Consider the following 20,756-nt stretch of genomic DNA (forward strand, 5'->3'; position numbering starts at 1 on the left):
ATCATGGTCTAGCACATATAAAGGGCTAGAATAGAGACAATAATGCACGCCGTTATTTGATAGAGGCAGGCAAATGCCAGGTGCAATTGCATCCAAACAATATTGAACGATTTTGAACTTTTTGGGTCGTCAAATTGGGTGGGATTTTGATATATAATTCCTGTGTTATGACCTTCTTGAAAATTACATTTGAAATTTTGCTCACTATTTACTAACCATCAATGGCGTTTTAATTCTCAGGGGTTTTAAAAAGGGAAACTAATAGATGCATTTAAAAACTCCCATTGTTAGCACCACAACTATATATTCTGGGGACGAAAATGCGAACCAATCAACATGCGAATTGCGCTAATCACGTGCTCTATTTCATTGAAAACAAGATTGCAAAACATCGTAAACAACAAAAATGGCGACTGCAATGTTTTGGTTGCGTGATTAAAGCTTTAGAGCTGCTCTTTTACATTCAAACGAGTAGCGAGCAATGGTAAGTTTTGAGATATTTTCTTTTTATCATTTAAAATTGCCTGTTCGCTATGGCTGGGAATATTTTGCATCGCACAAGTTATCCAGCTTACGTGGGATTAAAACCCCTTTTCAAGAAATATTAACATTAAGACTGAGTCTTGGAAACGAAGATTGTTATATGTAATCCAGTTGCTGTCCAAAGTTTTGTTTTAGCTACTATAGGTATAAAGGTTAGCTAAATCTCCACACTTGATTGCGTTAAAACTTCTGATTTTGTTAATTTGTAACTCGGTAACACCTTTTTTGTGCAGCAAAGCCAGATAAAATTGTGTACATACTGGCTGTATCAACAAAGTCCTTCTTGTTGTTTCACAAAATCTACTGTTCTAAATGCAGCAGTATGGAAGAGTGTATACTAACTTACAGGGTCATAAGGACTTCTTGCATTGGAGAGGTAAAGAAACCACAGGTTTAATAAAGAGATGGTTGAGTTGAAAAGGCGAGATAGCCAGATTTGAGTTACTTGTACAAACAAAAGGAGAAATTATTGATCTTTTTAGCTAAATATAATATACCAGTTGATCACTACAATGCTAATAAGTGAGGAGATTCCTAAAAAATTTTTAAAAAGAAGCTTGCTGAGATAAGGAATTCTTCAGTTATATTACTGACAGCTTTAAGCTTCAAGGGAATGTTGCACAACTGAATAGTAGAAATAGATTTTTTGGGGGAAATTTACAACAATAAAGCAATTTGTACTTGTACAATTTTATTATTTGCTTAAAATGAAAAAAGATTTAAAAATACATTTGGTGACTTCAAAGATACTTAATGCATTACCAGGATATGACTTAATACTCTTCAGCATTAAAGGAAAATATTTTTTGCAAGGTACCTATCATCCTGTTGGTGCTGTTGTTGCTGTTTTGGGTTTTTTGTTGCAGTTGCAGTTGCTTTTTGTTTTGCTGTTGTTGTTGTTGTTGTTGGTGTTGTTGTTGTTGTTGTTGTTGTTGGTGGTGGTGGTGGTGGTGTTGGTGGTGGTCATGTCATTGCAATTGCTGTTTTGTTATTGCTATTGTTGTTGTAGTTTTTGTTGTTGTATAATTGTTTTTTTTCTTTGTTGTTGCTGTTTTTATTAAAGTTTTGCAGTGGCTTTATATTGCTGTAGCTCTATGTTGTTGCATCATTGTCTCTTTCCTTTGTTGTTGCTACAGTTGTTGATACTGAATGCTATTGAAGTTTTGCATTAGCTGTTGTTGTTGTCCATGGTAACTATTGGAACCATATGTGTTGCCTTGTCAATTGCATATCACTTTTAAATACACTGTATTTAACATTAAGATAAACTAATGGCTTCTGCCTTAGTTCTCTGTTCCATCTATCTAGTAGCTGTTGCCATGCTTTACCATGTTATATATATTCAGATCTTTTCTGTTTCATACTCTTTCTTGGCTGATTAATAACTTTAAATGGTGAAGCTTGTAGGTGAGCTAAATTACAATTCATGACAATGGATAAATTTTAATGTCTGTTTCTGAATAAGTTTGTATGACTTTAAAACCTTTTTACCTAAGACTTTTTACACAAAGGCATATTTAGGGACAAAACATAAAGTCATTCTCATTCAAAAACATACCATGCTTCTGTATCATAAGGATGGACTTAAAAGTCTATCTTTATATGTATATTTTCATCTGCACATTCAAATTTTATCTTCTTGACATATATATTATTTTATTCTTGTATATTTCTTATTTTATTTCAACCTACCTGCGTATTTTGTCGTCAGAAAGAAATCTGTTTTAATAAAACAATTTAACACAGTGTCTAAAAATAAATTTTAAAAAGTCCGGGCATCTTCCAGGCTTGCCAAATGTCTGGATTCTTTTTAGCGTTCTCCGGTTCATGAAATCCTTTTTAACTTTTATTCCTGTTTTGGAGAATAAGAAGATAACGTATTGTTTTCGTTACGTCCAAAATCGTCACCATAGTGATGTATTGTCGCTGGGAAACCTAAACGTCATGGTTATAGCTTTTGTTTCGTTTATATATTGTATTAACGGATCCAATAAATCTAAATGGGAATTTACACGAACTGTAAATTATTTGATTGTTATGAGTAATTTTTTTTCTTAAGACGTGCGTCCGCAGTCAGTAATCAAAGAAACAGCAGAAGATAGTCGAGTTACCTTATTTCATATTATCATATTTATTTTTCTTCTCTCCTACTTTAGAATTTCACCGACATAACAAAAAAATAATTTCACGTTCCAAGAAATGTATTATTCATAGCATATTTTTTAAACAGCGGGACGGATCAAAACCATTTTCGCCAATTCTTGGAAGTTCTTTGTATGCTTACTGAATGGCTGCGCAACAAACTTTTCTAAATGTGCCGAACTTATACGTAGGATAAATTATTAACTCACTTAGCCAGCGCGTAGAATTACGTTGTAATATTATCGCATATCATCCTGCTAAATAAAATACACATAAACATGGCTCATTAGCAAAATATATGCCAGCTTCTCTAACGCTGCCAAAATCGTACTGTTATATCATACACTCTCAAAAGTAAATTCTTTTGCTATTTGCAGTGTACTTGTAGGGTAGAAATCTAAATATGTGGGTTTCTATTGGGGTGGGGGGAGGGGGGAGGGGCTATTGCTCGATGGGCTTATTTTGGTGTTTAAGCGCGAGTCGAGAGAATGGAAATTTCTGTAAATGAAGATATTTCATAGTGTAACTTTGCTAACTCTAAAATGAAACTAATTTGTGGAGAGTTATTAGATTCAAGAAACCTGTGATAGCAAAGTCATTCATTTAAAAACAGAAGCTATTTATTAATGTAATTCTCGTGCAATAACAGAAACTTTTGTTTTTTATCTTTTCTGACGTCTGTTTCTATATCAGGATGTACTTTACGTGTACTCAGGGGCGTTTTTAAACCGACTTGCATGATACCAGCCTGGCTCTAATAAAACGTATTGGCAGTTTATTTAGAACTATCTTTTGTGTAGGGAAAGCAAGTAATTATGTGGGTCTGCAGGTAATTATGTGGGTCTGCAGGAGTATGACAAAGTTACATATGAAGAGATGATACAAAATTTAAAAAAATAAACTTTTTAAAAAATAATGTTCGAAATTGATTTTTTTTTTCTTTTATAAGAGAACTACAAGAGAAATAAATTAATAATATTTCTACTGGCAATGTGACAATATTGTGTGCCTAGCCTGCCAATCTGGTTTCCAATCCTCTTTCGTGAAAAAGCAAGTCAGCGATAAATTAAAGTATCAAAGACAAAGTGCCACTTCAAAACTAAAAGTAAAATTCACACGTAAATTGGAACTTTCGAGTTACTAACTTGCGTTACGTCATTCTAAAATTATTGAGATCTGGTATCTGGGGGACTGTCCAAAATTACACAATATTACTCATATTAGCGTAACAAATGAGTGAGTGGTACTAGAGCTGTTACAGTGTGTTACAAAAGCAAAAAAACATGATCAAATATTTTACTATTTGTGACACAACGTAACGGTTCCAGTAACACCTACTAATATGTAACGTCATATTGTGAAGCCTTAACCTCTGCCTAATTATTTATTTTGAGGTACGAAAAAAAAAATTACAAAATTGCCGTTTATTTAGTTCTACAAGATGTCATTCTAGGTCATGCACTTTCACAAGGAAATTCCGGACGTCATCTAGGAAGGCGAAAGTCTTTTATTTGAATTACAGGAACTTGAAAATGTCGAAAAAAACTCACTCGCGTAACAAAAGAAACTAAATCTCCCGCCCTTTAATTTATTTTCGCAACTTGTGGCAAGAAAAGCAATTGTACCCTGTCACCCTAAGAGGCTACTACATAATTCTTTGATGACCTCTGAAAAGCGCAGCGGCTTTAGCATAGGAACCAAAATGACACGAGAAGAGTACGTCTGGTCTGTGATTGTAATATTTCTCGGCGTTTTTTTATCTTAGCAGTAATAACCCATGACAAAATGAAAATTAAATTGTTTTTAATGAAAAAATAATCCCATAATAACTTCATCAGAAAGGTAAAATTAATTGATAAAAACAAATTTGAAACGCGATATTTAAATATCAACAGATTAAAGTTTGGCTTCCTCGTTAATCATAAGCAAACGATCCTCTCCATCGCATTGTGCCTTACGACAGCCTCGATTCCAGGGCACATTCACGTTTCACTCCATTTAGAAGTCGAAGAAGCCAACATACCCGAAAAAGTGGTTGCTCATACGAAAGAAATGATTAAGTGTGTTAAGTCTTATAAAAAGTTTGATACAACCTTGTTCGCAGGACTTTTTTAAAGGAAAACAAGGATCGTAAGAAAGTTAGAAGGACTTGTGATAAAGTTCCTGCCATGTAAAAACAATCGCTGTTAAAAGTGTGGACCTCTTCCAACATCAAATCGACTAGAGAAAAACGACTGGTTATGTAGGATATTAGAAAAAGCCACCAAAGAAAAGAAGCCTTGGTACGAGGCTGTAGTAAGCACACTGTTCTGACCGCACCTTTAGGGTTAGTTTCTACGCGGAAAAAGGTGTCATTTTTGTTACATCCGATAGCAAGATTCTTTGAAAAGTTTGTAGTTCTCAGTACCTAGGACTGTTAGATAAACGTCAAAATACGGAACTGGGTTCGAGTTTGCTAAATCCTCAAAGTTCTGGAATTACGCTGTGTCTGCTTTTTTCTTTTCTCTCAATATTTAGGCTCTTTCGCAATAAGATTGAAACAACTGTTGATTCTTTGTGAGTATTAGATACTTTGTGAGTAAGTTAAGGAATCCAACTAACCTAGGGTCACAAGGTGGAACATAACAACTATTCATGTCAAGAAGAAAATCTTTTACACAAAGTCATGAGGCAAAAACTTGAACTCCTGGAAAGGAAGTGTGTGTCCGATGTTGTTTCACATTGAACCTAATTTTGTATGATCCTCATTATTTCATATGATTTTTATTATAGTTCTTAGAACTATTGATAACGTGCTTGAAAGCTTTTTTATGTTGATGAGACATTTTGTATACAATAACAAATAGCTTTGTTTGCTTTGCTCTCAATCTTGAATCGTGTTTCTGCGAAAGATAAGTGAACTTAACGAGATTTAAAATTTTTAGAATTAATGCTAACTTCATGTAAAACATCACGAAGGTGATATCACGCATAGGACCAAAGTTGACCTGGATATCTCATGTATTCATGGTAACGCCCATTAACATGAATCCCGCACACAGGCATAAATGTTTTGAGTCAAAATAAATAAATAAATAATATATGGACGTGAGTCATTCCTTGCTAGTGATCGTTTCTTCTCTCTGGCTCGATCGTACACGATCACAATTATAGAATTCCATTAGCAACATAAACACCTAGTTTCATGTAGACACAGAAATTCCAAAGAAGTCTGAGAAAAAAAATTCTTCGAATAAGAATACGTGAAGGCTGAATACTATTAAGAACAAAATAAGAACAAAGACTCGAAAAATAAGAACAGCTAGCCTCAGGCTATACTGATTCTTACAAAAAAGAGAGGGTAATGTGAGTACGGATGGGAGTGAGTGCAGGTAGAAGGCTATCGAACGCAGCAATAAAAATTGCTGATGGCAGCAAATCAGAAACTTTTGAGGTAATCTCGCTTAGAAAAGTGCTGATTGTAGAGTCCGATATATTTTACCAAAAGTCTACTCCAAACAAAATTTGAAGAAAAAAACTTGAAGTGTCACATTAAGTTATAGCTCTAACGTTTTAATTTTTAGGCTTTTTTCCCCTCAACTATCTATCGATGTCGACAAAAGCATATATAAGAACACACCGTCAATATTTTTTTTCTGAAAATTGTTGTAATGTGGAAAAAGACCTTAACGCATCATTAGTCACGATATCCCTGTTTTGATGACAGTGCTTGTTATACATTTGTCAGATGCACGTTTCATTCTTGGATGACATCACACAAATGACGTCACACCGTCACAATGATCTTTCTATTACGCTGGCTCATCAAAAGTTTATAAGTAATGCACAATGAATTTTGCTGTTGCAACGTAATTACTTTTATGTTCTCAAAGAGGAAAAAAGTATAATTTTATGGAAAAAAGATCCCGGGAATTAAAACTGTCCACATTTAACTGTTTAGAAATAGTAACCAGACCTCAAGCTGAACCAGACAAAGTCTTTTCTCATGTTTAGGTTTTGTTTTGTTAATTTTACCCAAAGGTAACTTTTTAAGAGTTTGCTAAATTAATAAAGTTGATTCTAAGATCTAACATGCTCGTCCCTAGGTTTTATTGGTAGCCTTGCTAGCGCTTACTTAAAGACCTTATTATCAAAAAATAAGAACCGCTGAAGACGAGGTTATAGGTGTAAGCGTTTGACTTTTTAATCTTTCAGAAGCCTTAAAAAGACGAATTGTTGTAAATATTTTTTATCCTGTCAACAAAATAAACATCGTTTTACAACCTTATCCCCAGGTCTTCTTGTATCTTTTTTTTGCAGGCGCTGGGAACTAGGTTGATTACTTTGATGTTAAATTCTCACATGTTGCCTTGGCTACTAATAAGATCAGCTATTTCTGTCTTCCAATCTCTGATAAGTGAAGAGGTGTATGGAGACGAAATTTCGCCATAGCTACGAGTAAACAAAGAACACACCAATTTTTTTTATCCAAAATATATTATTAATGAATATTAAGTTTAGGAAGCACAAAAAAAAAACAACAGCAATAATGATAATAAAATTGTTTTTTTTGTATGTTAATTAAGATGGTTTCGTTTAATATTTTTAAACTTTATGAATTATACTGCCTAAAAAGCAACTAAAAGTTCTGGCGCTAGCACATATGTGTCTCGATATCTCAAATCATGAAGAGTTTGAATTATCAAGTGTTCCATTCATTATAGCAAAGGGTTAACCGTATTTCACCTTTTTTTCTTTTTCAATTTAAAGCAGGATTCCCATTATTCTACGACAACTTTATTTAGTATTTCATCGAACTTTTTCTTTCGACATATGCGTGTGGCCTAAAGCACAGAAACTTCTAAGAATTGTCTTCTAAAAGTCACGTGGTTGCTTTGGTGACGCACCACTGAAAAAAGAAATTGTATATATGTACATTTATGTGTATGAAGAGAAAAACTATATTTTAGATATAAAAAGCAGTCTATGACAAGTAGCTACGTTGAATCACATCTTTTCAACGTCATAAAAAAATAATTTACCTCCATGTCATTGAGTCTATACCAAGAATTATTGATAGAAGACGTCTTGATATGAAAAGAAGCGGGGAAATCTAGTTAATTTTTTATTCTTTGCGGTCAAGCGTTGAAAATAAGATAGAAATTTTAATATTTATCTTTTTTGAAAGTGTCCAATTTTATCGGCGCCTTTTATCCTTGTCCCCTCACTTTTTTGTCTAAAGCCGTTACATCATGTTGCCCGCATAAAGTTTATCAAAACGGCGAAATGCCCTGGAAACTAGGTTGAACGTTATTAAGTTTAGGAAGCGACATTCTGGTTTCACATTGAATTTATTAACTCAAGTTTTCACTTTTTTTTCTTTTTTTTTTACTAGTACATTCTCCTAATAAACCAAGTCTAACCTTCGTTATGTGAATTGGGGACGCGATATACACACTGCAGACTTTATTATTTTTTTTACTTTATTTCAAAAGAAATTGAAATGTAAAAACAAACAAACAAACACACAATTAAAAAAACTATTTTTGTTACTTTTTGTTGACTTTAAAAGCAAACTTTCTGCAGAAATTCTTCGAAACTACGATTTATTGTGTCACTTCTGAAAATGAGGAGGCAAGTGTAAAAGATTCGAGGAAATTATTTTGTGAGCACATACAGAAAGTTTACTAGTAAACAGTTAGATAGGAAGAAGCGTTTTATTACCTAATTAAGTTATTAGCATCATCTCATTATCGGTCTAACCAAAACGTATCAAGGCTACAACATGCGCACCTACTTAGGTTATCAATTACTCTACATGGGGGGTTGGGAGAGGACGAGATTTTCTTAGTAATGTCTTTTTAGCGGTTAACATAATATCTTTTCATCGACAGTAGAAGTTTCGTTTGTTTGTTAAGAAAAAACTTAAATAGATCTTTAATCAGCGTTGTGTTGTAAGAGCCTTGGATTTAGTCTACGCACTTTTAGACCTTTTGTATGGATCCTGAATTTGCAAGGATGATAACACCTTACAAGAAATAGCCTAGATAGCTATGTAACCTTTTATACTTTTGCACATGCGATACTTAAAACGACTAGGGAATCCTAAAATACATCAAATATGCGATTCCATATGTTTTGCAAGAATGCTATTCCGCCAACTGTTAATTCTAGATCTGTTCCGTACGGTCTTGAACCGAAGTCCTGCGAATCCAAAAAAGATGTACGAAATTATAGTTGTAAGGCGCTCACGTTACGTTAACCTTAGTGTGTTGTGACGCAATCCGTGGCAAAGTGAAGATTTTTGCATCTAAAGATTGAACATAGCCGGCTAATGATAAACTTAATGCACTCTTACGTTTAAAGACACCTAGAGAGTATGACGAAGTGTATTTTTATTTAGAGGTGGAACGATCGCCATAGTGATAAACTTTAATAACTTCTACTTTAAAGAGCATCTCAAAGACGTAGATTGCGTGTTTCCGATTGTAAGCCGTGCGTCAAGTATGACTCTATGCACGGCTAAATGTCGTTAAAAAGAGGACTTCTTTTTCGCCGCAACTTCTTGCACAGTCCCTTCCACTGTCGATTTAGATGATCTGTTTACAACGAAAATATTTGAATTGGAACAAAATTATTGTTTTAAAATGTGAAAAGATAACTTCGTATTCAATATATTATTTTAACAGAAAGAATATGAAAAACAATATTATTTTCGTTCACTAAATTTCAGCATTATTTTCTGATTTATGAATTCGAGTTAAATCCCTTTTCGTGCAGCGTTTTCGTTCACGATGCTTGAAAAAATTGGATTTGCTCCAAAAGATGGAATTACTCGTTTTTCATGCTTTTTTCTTTAAAAAGCTTTTAATAAGAAAGGAAGTACATACCAAAGCGGAGATGAGATAGAAACATTTTTTTTGCAATGTCATCCCCAATCTCCTTAAAAAACTGGAAAACAAAAGTTCAAACAAATTTACCTTCTTCGCATTCATTTGCGAAATTATGGGTTAACTTTTTTTAATTGTTAAACACAAACGCATAGGGGGGACACTCTAGTTGCCCTTTTTGCGGTTTGAAATAAAACCAAATTTCAAAATAGGGACGTGTCAGTCAATTATCGATCGGCACATGCCTAACCGGATCAGAAATGCGGTTTTCATAATTACTGGTGAAGAGTAACCCTTGGAAATCTTTGTATGGGACAGTTCCGGTCATCTTCTTATAATTACGCCGCAGAATACAAAGCATGAATTTAACAATGTAGTGTAAGCTCCTGTCACACGTTCAACGGCAGGAAAATTATTTTTCCTCTCTTGAATGACACAGAAACACAATAAGTCAAATTACTTAAATTAACTGATTAATAACGAAACTAGGAACATGCGTCTGAAACTAAAAGTTCAAAGAGAGTAAGATCAGGCTTTTTCATTCCTGAGAAAGAAAGTTTAATCATGTGATCTGAAGGTATAAACAAAAAGTAGGAAGTGTAAAACAGGATTAAAGGTAATTAAACTCGCGATAAGTTAATTGAGGTCTTTACACGCAAAAGTCAATGGAAAATGATTATAGGAAGCGTTAAAGGTGGAATTTGCAATACACCCTTGTACTTTCTTTGTGTTAATGCTTCTGCAAATTTCTTGAGGTATACGGACTGAATTTCCACCTGTTAATTCACACAAGTACTTCTAATTTATTCTTATATTTTGGATAAAAGGGGAATTATACATATGTATTAACAAAAATATACAACATAGGCATTTCTTTATTCTAACCCAACATGCAATAAATACTTGACTGTACTTTTTATATATATATAGAGAATTTACACAATTAACATAAGCGCAAAAACAATTCTAAAAAATTCATTGAAATAAATTAGTAACTATATATATATAGTACATATGTATATAATCTACATATACTTTGTGATGCCATTATACCTTAACAAGGAAGCGAAATACTAGAATTAAATTCAAGCTTCTAGTAATTTAAATCTCTTTGTTATTCACTCACTCTTTAAGCAAATAAAAAATATTTTTAATATTTTTAATATAAAATATATAATACATAATGGTACACATAATATATATTATAGGAACTATATATTCATTATCAGGGGTATGCTTTATCTAAGAATGTCTCAAAAACTTCACAATCCATCATTCAGCGAATTCTTGGAATATCTCGATGAGTAATGCCAACTGAAATAAGAAATTTCTTATTACAGGAAATGAAACAGGAAAATAAACCGTCTACTGAGTTTTGTGAATCACATCGTGCCATCATAGGGAGTAAGGGTATACACTTAGCTGTTCTTGAACAAAAGTAATATCACATTTAGCTTTGTTTTTTTGTTTATTTAATGATACCCTGGACAAATGTTTCAATGAGGAAACAGTCTTTCTCACAGGAGCTTTTAAGAATTTATCAGAACTGATTTTTCCTTGGCTACAGTACGTTTGAATTAACCCAAGAACTGTATCTGAATGACAAACAGGTTTGGAGCTTGCCGCAAAAAAGAACTTTCCATAACTGTATTCAATTCTTATGCTTTTTATTGCCATTTTTCGGTCAACATAAGTTACTGTGTAATAATGGGATTGAGAAGAACTGTCTCGAACTAAAAATCTTCCTGGCTCATAGCCTTTCAGTTTTTCTACTGCTTCTTGTGTTGATATATCCCTGTAATAAAATCCAGACATATCAAGTTCGGTATTATTTTGTTGAAAAAGATTCTTTTTATAACTGCTTAATTTTTCGGGTCTGTAGTGGTATGATCTGTGTGATTCTTTTAAAGGTGAAACATCATTGAACATTCTATTGCAGCATGGCTTATACTGCCCCAACGGTGAGCAGAAAATATAATCATGTACTGTTGGTGCCAGCTTGAATGTAATAAATTTTGTGACTAAAGTCACTACAAATACACAAAAAGTTGAGTAACTAGCGAAGTACTTTTCCAAAGTAAAACTCTCACTAAGATATTGTTCACAGCCGCTTGTGTGAGCAAGAAAGAATTAATAGATAAAGGCTGTGTTCATACGTTTACTAATATTCTTTTGAATCTTTCCTAGAATAACCTTGAGAATTAAACATTATATGAATGCAGCATCTGTTGTTTTGGTTTCCTAGAAATCTGCTTGCATAATAATATCTCTGTAGAAAAGCTTCTGAGAATTACATTAATTTAAAGCATTTGATTGGATATGAAAACAATTATTAGAAAGATACGACCGGTTATTCCCAACCAGAAAAAATGGGAAACTTCTTAACTTTTGCATCACATTGACCTTCAACTTTTGAAACTAATATTATTTTTTTAACATAAAAAGTAAGAAATTATGCTAAAATAAGATTTTTAAAGTTACTAAAATTCTCAAGCGGATATACCCACATAATAACATCGTGCCCGGATCGCACACCGGTATGAATAGAAAAATGTTTTAAAATCATTTCCGGCCGTTTACAAGGGCCGTTTATTATATAGCTAAAAGGATACCATAAGCTGTGGAAAACCTAACCTAACAGTGTTGTTTTGTTTTGTGTGCGAATCTAGACAGATGGATTAAACATTTTCGTAAAGTACAAGGCTGAGTAGAGGGCAAAAGGGCATTCGAGATCTTGTCCAACTAGAGCTAGCTAGCTATAGCTTTATAGTTACATCCCTTTTTCATGATACACGCATGCTCTTTTTGAACTTTTCAGGTTTACTTGTAGCTAAATGCTTATGATGGTTTTAGGACTTGAGAAGCCTTTCATACCCTCTTTATATTACAACAAATTGACCCACTCAAACAGTTGTTAACGAAATAACGTAAGCCTAAGAGTAGCTAAGGTGCCATTCACTGAAAACGCCTGTAGGCGAACTATATAGGTATATAACAGTACGGCACTTTCCCCTGATTGGGTGATCACCCGATTGGGCAAGTCGGCGGTGGACGCTAACTTTTTTATACCCTGATCGAGTGAGTGGCGCTTTGGAGCTTGTAATAAGTCAATCGAGTGACTCTGTTCTGAACCAACTACGGACACAGGCCCAACTTTGGACACAGGACTGGCCCGTCTTTAGACAGGCCGGTTCATCAAAAGACAGGTCGATGCGTTCGCAATCGGGATAGCCCATCTATTGACGGGCCCGGTCCAATTTTGGACAAATGTATGCAAATACGTCTTAAGTTGGTACAGGCGCAACTATTGACGAAGGAATCTCTTGCTTTTAAAAGCCGTGTTATTCGATGGGACAAACTTAACTGTACACAAAGGTCTCTTGTAATTTTAGAAAATGTGTCACAAGATGGTAAAAGGCCTAACTATTGACAAAGGACACTTGTGTTTTCAAAAATCGTAGTAAAAAAGGACAGATCCAACTTTTGACACTTTTTAGAAACAGCATGGGTCAGTTTGAAGACTCCCAGACTAAAGTTAAGCCTTGTAACATGGGAAACACACTGTTTCAAATTTAAAAAAAAAATAAAGACAGATCTGGCCCAACTGTGGACAAATGCACTATAGTGTTTATAGGAGAGGACAAAAGAAAACAAAAAATATACAGAGGAAAATAAGTCATAAATTCTCTAAATATAATCTATTACAAATATAGATGACTTGCTATCTTAATAAATTTTTTGAAAATAAAGCAATTCAATTGGCTAATACTTCTTTTTAGAAGATCTGATTAGTTAAAAAAAACTATTTGCTTGTGAAAAAAAATGTAAACAAAGCTTAAGTCATCTATAGCTAAAGTAATGAGCAACACAAATACAATTTCATAATATTTTTCTTTAAAAATTGAGCAAACACAGACATAAATTCACAAATATTAGTAGCACAGTCAGTAGAGCGTACGACTCATTTCCAAGTGGTTGTGGGTTTGATCCCCACATAATGCTGTTGTCCAGTTGGAAAAGAATTTCAAAAAAGATTTCTGTAGCTCAAATGGGAGCTTAAGGACTCACTGATCACATAAAATATAAATTAACTTATAATATTTCTTTAAAATTATAATCAATCTTTCTGTTTCTTGATTATATAACAAAATATTTCAATCATGGATGCCCCAGCCAAAACGATTCTCGCTCTCAAGTTACGTAATAGGTCCAGTTGCAATAATTCCATCAAAGATTATATTGAAAATTAAACATAGCAAAATAGATTAAACAACAGCTTAGCTATACTATAGCTACCTGTGAATATATATAATATGAAATTACACTGAGCTAAATGTTATATTTTGATATCTGAGTCATAATTATTTAGCTAGTCATTATGTACACAAACATCTCCGATAATTCAACAAGGAAGTCTCTAACTGCTTTTTAAAATGCTTTCGCAGATATGGTCTTGCACGAGTTGTAAAAGTGTTGTTTTTGCTACCCACAACAATCTTGAAATACATAACTGGATTTAATCTCAGCTAGCCATATACAACAATACCTCGGCGAAAGTTGCAGCAGTTCAGTTTTTTTCACTTTATTGTAGTTAGTTTACGTTAAATGCAATGTCTTAAGTATGCAAACATCTTTTAACGCCATATAGCAAGTTGGTCCTGGCCCGTCAATTGACAGGCCAGCATGTCAAAAGATGGGCCACCATGTCAAAAGACAGGCCGTGTTCCAAGTTGGGTTAGAATAACTCTACCCAATCAATGTTACAACATCTTTCTACATTGTAAATGGGTTCGCCTGCTCGAAGTTTATTTTATATATGTGAAGCCAATACACTAATAACATGTTTCTTATGTCTTTAGCTAGCTAGCGCTATAGGGTATCAATCCTTATTTCTTTCACAAATATATTTTTACATTAGTTTCTTGCTTTAGCTAACATAATTAATCTTATTTGTCACCTAAGCCATTTGTCACCTAGCCGTTTTGGTTTATTCTGTAAGCATGCAGTAGCTGTCATCTGTACACGTAATAAAAGACTCAAATATACTTATTATTCACAAACTAGCTACCCTTGCTTGCTTCAGAACATCAAAATAACAAAATCTCTCCAGCATGTTAGCTAGAAACAATTAATACTTTACCATGTTGATCCAACGTAAATAAACATTAATAGCGCCAGAACAGCATAGTAATTTTTTTTTAATTGGTGAATCGACGCGAAATACGCATGTGACTTCATATAAACAAAATTGGCCCCCGCTTTTGTCCAGTGGCTTGCCTTTTTACGAAACAATTTTTTTTTCATAAACAGTACTCACACGATCCGGGTAAGTCTCAACTAATTTGAAAGTTGCAAACTCCCCTGATCGGGTGATTACCCCCGTGCCATTTGGTGCCAGTTCTGAAATTTTTTAAAAAGAATGAAAACGCTATTATCTTTTATATTGAAGAAGAACTACTTTGTTATATGACTTACACACATTATACTCACCCGTCATGATCAGAGGTCTGATCAGGGTGAAGCATTCTCTGTTAAGAATGAAATACGGATTTGCTATGATAGATATTCACCAATATGCTATTATCTTTGTTGTTTTCTTTAATAATTATGTCTTCTTTTCTGCATAATTTTACAAGTGCATAGCATAGAAACTTTATTCCCAGATAAACTTAATTATTTAGGACGTTTTAAAAGGAATTGTTGAAACTGAATATTTTGGTTAAAGATAGTAGTATTATCACTATAAAATTATGAAAAGAGTGTCACAATAGAAAAAATGCGTGCTTTGTAGATGCCACATCCAAGGTTTTGGTTTGAAAGATGATGATATTCAGTCAAATTATATTAGTGTATTTGTTTCAGGGACTATCTCCACCATCATTTCAAATTTTATATGAATTGATTGTAATTTTTTAAACTCAAAAATTATACAAAATGAAAATAAATGGGAAAAGAAAGAGATATATGACAGAGGAAAGATTTGGAAACTGCTTTAAAACGAATCTAGAAACAATATTTAAAACGAAGTCCAAACAAATTCTTAAATGAATTTATTTTACCAAAACAATTGATTTTTTATCTAAAAATATTTTAAAATTCGTAACAAAATTGTTTAGAATCTCTTATAATAATACGGAGTGTATGTGACGGTCATAGTGGATATCGTCATTTTCCTTTAAAATCGCCGAAATTTCCTTTGAAGTTGCCGAAAAAAGTATGTCTCAAATGTTAAATTTTATGACGCTACAGCGCGACATCAATAACACTACTTTAACGTCAATATCACTACTTTAACATCAATATCCTATATTAAATTAATGAAGCCGTTACAGTGCACTTAAAACTTTGAGGCCAAATAACTTGGAAACGAGGTGGTGACGTCAATGATATTTCACCAGGTGGGTAGCTAGGGACCACCAGGACCAATTTGGGTAACTTTTCCAAACCTGGGTCCCCAAATCCGTTTCGGAGTGGGCGGGTTGATGACGTCATCAAAAAACTTTTAAACCCTAATATCTCTGCAACCGTTTGTCACAAGTACATGATCCTATACATTTTCTTGATCAGCGTTTCAAGATCTATACAATGAAGGAATACAAATCTGTCAAAAAAATTTTTTTGTCTTCACGGGTCATTCCTGACGTCAGCAAAATTTTTAAACCCTCCTATCTCAATAACCGCTCATCAAAAGCACATGATCATATACATTTTCCTGATCAGGGCTTTAAGCTCTCCACAATAGAGGCAATGTGAAAACAAAATTCTAAATTTTTTTTAGTGGATGAGTTGCTGACGTCATCAAAATTTTTATCCTGCCTTAGTGGATTTTTCCACGGGCCTTATCGACTAGTAAAATATAAGAATTTAAACGATTATTTTTTAAACAGTCGTGGAGAGGATTCATAAATTGGTTCATTAAATAAATTAAATTAAAATTAAATTATTTCATTTTCAATAATGAAAATGAATAATTGAATATAGATTTTTTTACAAAAACTTAAATTTTAGTTAAAATAATAAAGTGAGAATAAGACTGTAATTATGTAAATAAAACACAGCTATTACTTTTGATCTAATGCAATGAATATGTGGAATGCCAAAATTTTCACAGTGTACCTCTGGACTTAACCCCAAGAAACTATCTAGTTTCTACACTTTCTTACCCAATTTCACACGCATAACATGTATTCTCTGCAACGAATTTGCCAACATCTTTATCCATCATTATAAACCTAAAAAAGCTTAGACTGCCCTCTCAACTTTGTAGCATCTTACTGAGTCTCCTTTCCTCCTGACTTAATAAACATAACACATATCAACCAGTCAACATTCTAACAATTCAAGTACTTCAAGTACTATTTTACCAACATTTTCCTTAACCATCCTCAACCTAGTTTTAACTACCTTGTAATGTGATAGCCGGGTAAAAGTCTGACAATGTTCACACCTGACAACACAACGTGTTTATTCCTCAGAGTTCCAGTCCGGTTTACGCAGTTTCTTTGATGACCTGCTTTCACGTCAAAAGTTTTGTTGTTGTTTTACAGCCAGTTGCTTTTCCTAATGCCAACCATTCACAGACCAGACTAGGTGTTTTTTAAAGTGAGGCCATATATGTGGCTTGTCACAGGACTTATAAAATCACCCCTTTAAACTCTAAGTTATGGTGGGGGACGTTTAACTCCTCTCTTAGTAAAACACAAAAAATAACTTCTTGCAGTCGAAATTGTTTTTTTAGAAAAAAAAAAGGTTTAATTTCCATTGTATACTCATTCACCTCTTCACCAAATAAAATTTATTATAAGTAAAAAATTTTAAAATTATTTTTATACCATTTCATAGGGATTTAAAAAAGTATTTAAGTGAAGTATGTATAAATATACTTTAATTTACCAATTCTGAAAAAAATCATACTTCAAAAAATCATGCTTTAAAGGTATACCATATATCCTTTACTTTCCAAATTTTTAAGAGCTAAAATTACAAAATGCCTTTGTTCTAACAGTTTTTAAAGATTTTTCATGAAGTATACCAAAAATAGTTTCAAAAACTATTTTTCATCAAAATCAATTTTTATAACTTCATGCATTTTTCTATAAATTGAATGAAATGTAAGAATTTGTAAATAATGATCTGTACTATCTACAAATCTGGTCCCACATGTGGCAAAACTCTGTTTTCAAAATTGATTGAAAAATATGGTTTTTCACATTTTATTAACATTTATTAGTTTCTTATAGATAAACAATAACCTGAGAACGGATGTTTTTAATTACAAATTTCAGTTAATATATGTGTGAGAGAATTATGTTGCTAGACAACAGCCCTTAACTTCCCCAAATTTTATCATTTGAATGTTAATGCTCATGTTTGATATTTGTGTATAACCATTAAGATTTGAACTTGTTTTAAATGCTAACTGTATAAATTTGATCAATTTCTGTATGTATTTACATACATACAGCACCTGGCAAATCCCTGTTGCATAGCGTTATGTTAATCACATTGTCTAGTTTGGCAAAATTTTGCTAACCTACAACAGGTATGAGGTTGGCAAAGATGATTTACGGGCACTTCAGGGGTCGCACGTTACATTTTTCTTTACTCTGGGGATCTGATCAATTTATATCGACTAATATCTTTTGGAGACATTTTTTTTCCTATTCAGCGGCACTGGTGTGTTCATTCTTTGAAGGCATAATTACAGGAAACTTTGTGTATATACCATAGTACCTATGTAGCAATGTACGGATTGTTAGCCTCTTGTAGGTAGGTGATAACAAACATTCTGGAGCTAATCCGTCAAAGTGAAATAATTTTTCCACATCCTGTGAAACAAGGTCGGTTCTGCTGTTGTTACAAATAATCTTTTCTTAGCATGTCGACCGTAGCATACATTTAAGGCAACAAAAAAAGGCTGTTTTTGAATCAATGCAGTTTGACTTTCGGGTTGGCAATGCTAATGCTAATGTAAATTCACAGAGGAAGGAATTTATCTTTTTTAAGTTTTCAACAAGAAGTTATATCACAACAAAAGGTGTTTGGTTATTCTTTTAGATTAAGAAAAGAACACCGCTATGGCAAAAGTCAGTCTCTACATATATGATATTTCAAAGGGCATGGCACGCCAGTTATCTCTTCCTTTAGTGGGTATGTATCTTTATTATATTGTTTCAGTCAGGCACTTACTTCTTCTTCCATGTTAAATTCAGTAATTTTCAGCATTGTTGGATACTACCTGCTAGTAATTTGATTCCCAAGACTGAGGCAATAACTTTGTTAAACTTTAAACATTTGTAGCCCCATGGATGTCATGTTAAGAATAAACAGGACCCTAAATATTTACCACTGAACACAGCTGACAATTTTTTTTATAGTTTTAAATGTTTTTAAATTGCTTTTAGGTAAACAGATTGATGGTGTTTGGTAAGTATAGTTTTACAAAAAGCATTATGCGTATAAGATAACAGGTTTAGATTTTTGTGATACTTTTTATGGTCATCTCCATTAGCCGATTACTGGTCATTCTAATTGCCAGTGATCAAGGAAACAGGCGACTTCTCCATTGAGGCAACAGAATTGTAAATTTTAAAACACACTATGCACAGGTGAATTTCATGGAATCAGAATTGCCATTAATACTAGTGTGATTAAAAGGCCGATTTTGACCTTTATTGTATTCCTTCAGTAGCATTGGCTTTAAAGGTCATTGATGTCAAAACTGCCAGAGTTTGGCGAAAAAGTAAAACTTGATTTAACTCTCGAGATCTCAATGATACGCAATATAACACAATTCTTCTTAAACAAAGCTCATAAGCATGCCCATATCTGATTATTAGCAAGTAGAGCGACCAAAAATTGCCTAATGGAGATTAGGCTTAAAACCAAAGAAATAATAGGTCTTTACCGCAGGGAAACATATAGTTCTTCACGTTTTAATCAGTGTAGAACTCAATATAAGGTATATAAGTGTTTTTTTTTTAATCAAGTTGCTGATGTGAAATTCCTTGTTTATAAATAAAAACCTTTCTATATAGGCATACATCTATTGTTTGTTTTGATAAGGAGTATTTCTATGGTGGACAAGGCATCACTCATTGCACCCCAGTAAGTTTCTGTTTTTCTAATCTTGATATCACAATCCTTCACAAGGACTATGCAAACTTTTCACTTATGTCTATATTTTCATTTATTGGTTAGGAGGTTGTTCTTCGAGTTGAAAATGTGAAAAATGGCTCTTTGAAGGGTTGAAAAATGACTCCTTGACTTAAAAATGTGTAATCTATTACATTTCGTGATTGCTTGGATGACATGTTGATAAACAATGAGGTTTTAGTAATTCCTGACGTTACATTAGGGAGGACAGATACTTGACAGTTTATGATTATGCCATCTTTGTGGAAAAAACAATTAATCTCTGTGTTGTTAAAGTTCAGGTGTTAAACTCATTTTATGGTTTTCATATACTGATAATAATTTAACATGTTTTTGTTTGTGTATGTTTCTTGTCATGTGTGGACGTGCAGAGGAAGCGCAAATGAATTAAAATTTAGCAACCTTTTTGACTTGAAAAGAAAAGTGCAAGATATTTGTGCTGATCATTTGAACTTTCTTTTTTGGAATTTGTGAATTTCGTAAACTTTTAATAATTACACTTTCATATTGAAATAGCTCCAATTATTCAACTTCTAAGTAATTTAAAACATTTATTTATGATGATTAAGTTTTAATAATTGATCCTGTTCCATGAAAGGTAATTAAATTTCAAAATTTTAAATAAGGAAGCCTACTGTTGTTCAATTTTGAAACTAATTATTTTGTCCACATAGGCGAAATTTTTTGACTTTTATCGTCTAACAGCTTTGTTAGAATACAGATAGAATTTTTTGTATTTTTTTACAATAAGAGTTTGTTCCATCATCAAAATTTTCCTGCAATATTTATTCAAGGCTTTTACTAAATATGTTTAAATTTCATAGAATATAAGGTTTTAGTCATTGCTAACCAAAATGAAAACTTCTGGTCAATCCACGTTTGAAATTATTTGCCAAACTAAAAATAAATTGAGTTTTGTGGAATGCAATAGCTTACAAATGTTAATCCATGCACATCTGTCATTGCCCTCATAAACAGTGCAGGTTTCTTTCAAAACAAAAACTGAACAAAATAAATATGTTTACATGATCATATAGCATTTTTAAC

At 33.0% G+C, this 20,756-nt stretch overlaps 2 protein-coding genes and 1 long non-coding RNA gene across 3 annotated transcripts in view; 1 reads left to right on the forward strand and 2 right to left on the reverse strand.

Moving 5' to 3' along the window:
• The first annotated feature begins 376 nt into the window (after positions 1-376).
• Positions 377-20,756, forward strand: part of LOC130648771 (uncharacterized) — a 31,326-nt gene continuing 10,946 nt past the window's right edge. Inside the window, exons 1-4 of the mRNA XM_057454864.1 lie at positions 377-484; positions 18,612-18,704; positions 18,959-18,980; positions 19,592-19,661. Coding sequence (XP_057310847.1) covers positions 18,632-18,704; positions 18,959-18,980; positions 19,592-19,661 — 165 coding nt within the window. The 5' untranslated portion in view covers positions 377-484; positions 18,612-18,631. The remainder of the gene's footprint in view (positions 485-18,611; positions 18,705-18,958; positions 18,981-19,591; positions 19,662-20,756) is intronic.
• LOC130648778 (uncharacterized) lies at positions 1,218-2,733 on the reverse strand. The gene is made up of 2 exons (XR_008982962.1): positions 2,236-2,733; positions 1,218-1,955 (listed from the first exon to the last, which is right to left on the reverse strand). It is a non-coding gene; the product is annotated as an uncharacterized LOC130648778 (long non-coding RNA).
• On the reverse strand, positions 10,412-12,077 carry LOC130648775 (suppressor of cytokine signaling 3-like). Its single transcript, XM_057454870.1, has one exon. It carries the CDS (start codon positions 11,481-11,483, stop codon positions 10,950-10,952), a length of 534 nt encoding a protein of 177 aa, XP_057310853.1. The 5' UTR covers positions 11,484-12,077; the 3' UTR covers positions 10,412-10,949.

This window comes from Hydractinia symbiolongicarpus, chromosome 7 (assembly GCF_029227915.1).
Source record: "Hydractinia symbiolongicarpus strain clone_291-10 chromosome 7, HSymV2.1, whole genome shotgun sequence".
Lineage (NCBI taxonomy): Eukaryota > Metazoa > Cnidaria > Hydrozoa > Anthoathecata > Hydractiniidae > Hydractinia > Hydractinia symbiolongicarpus.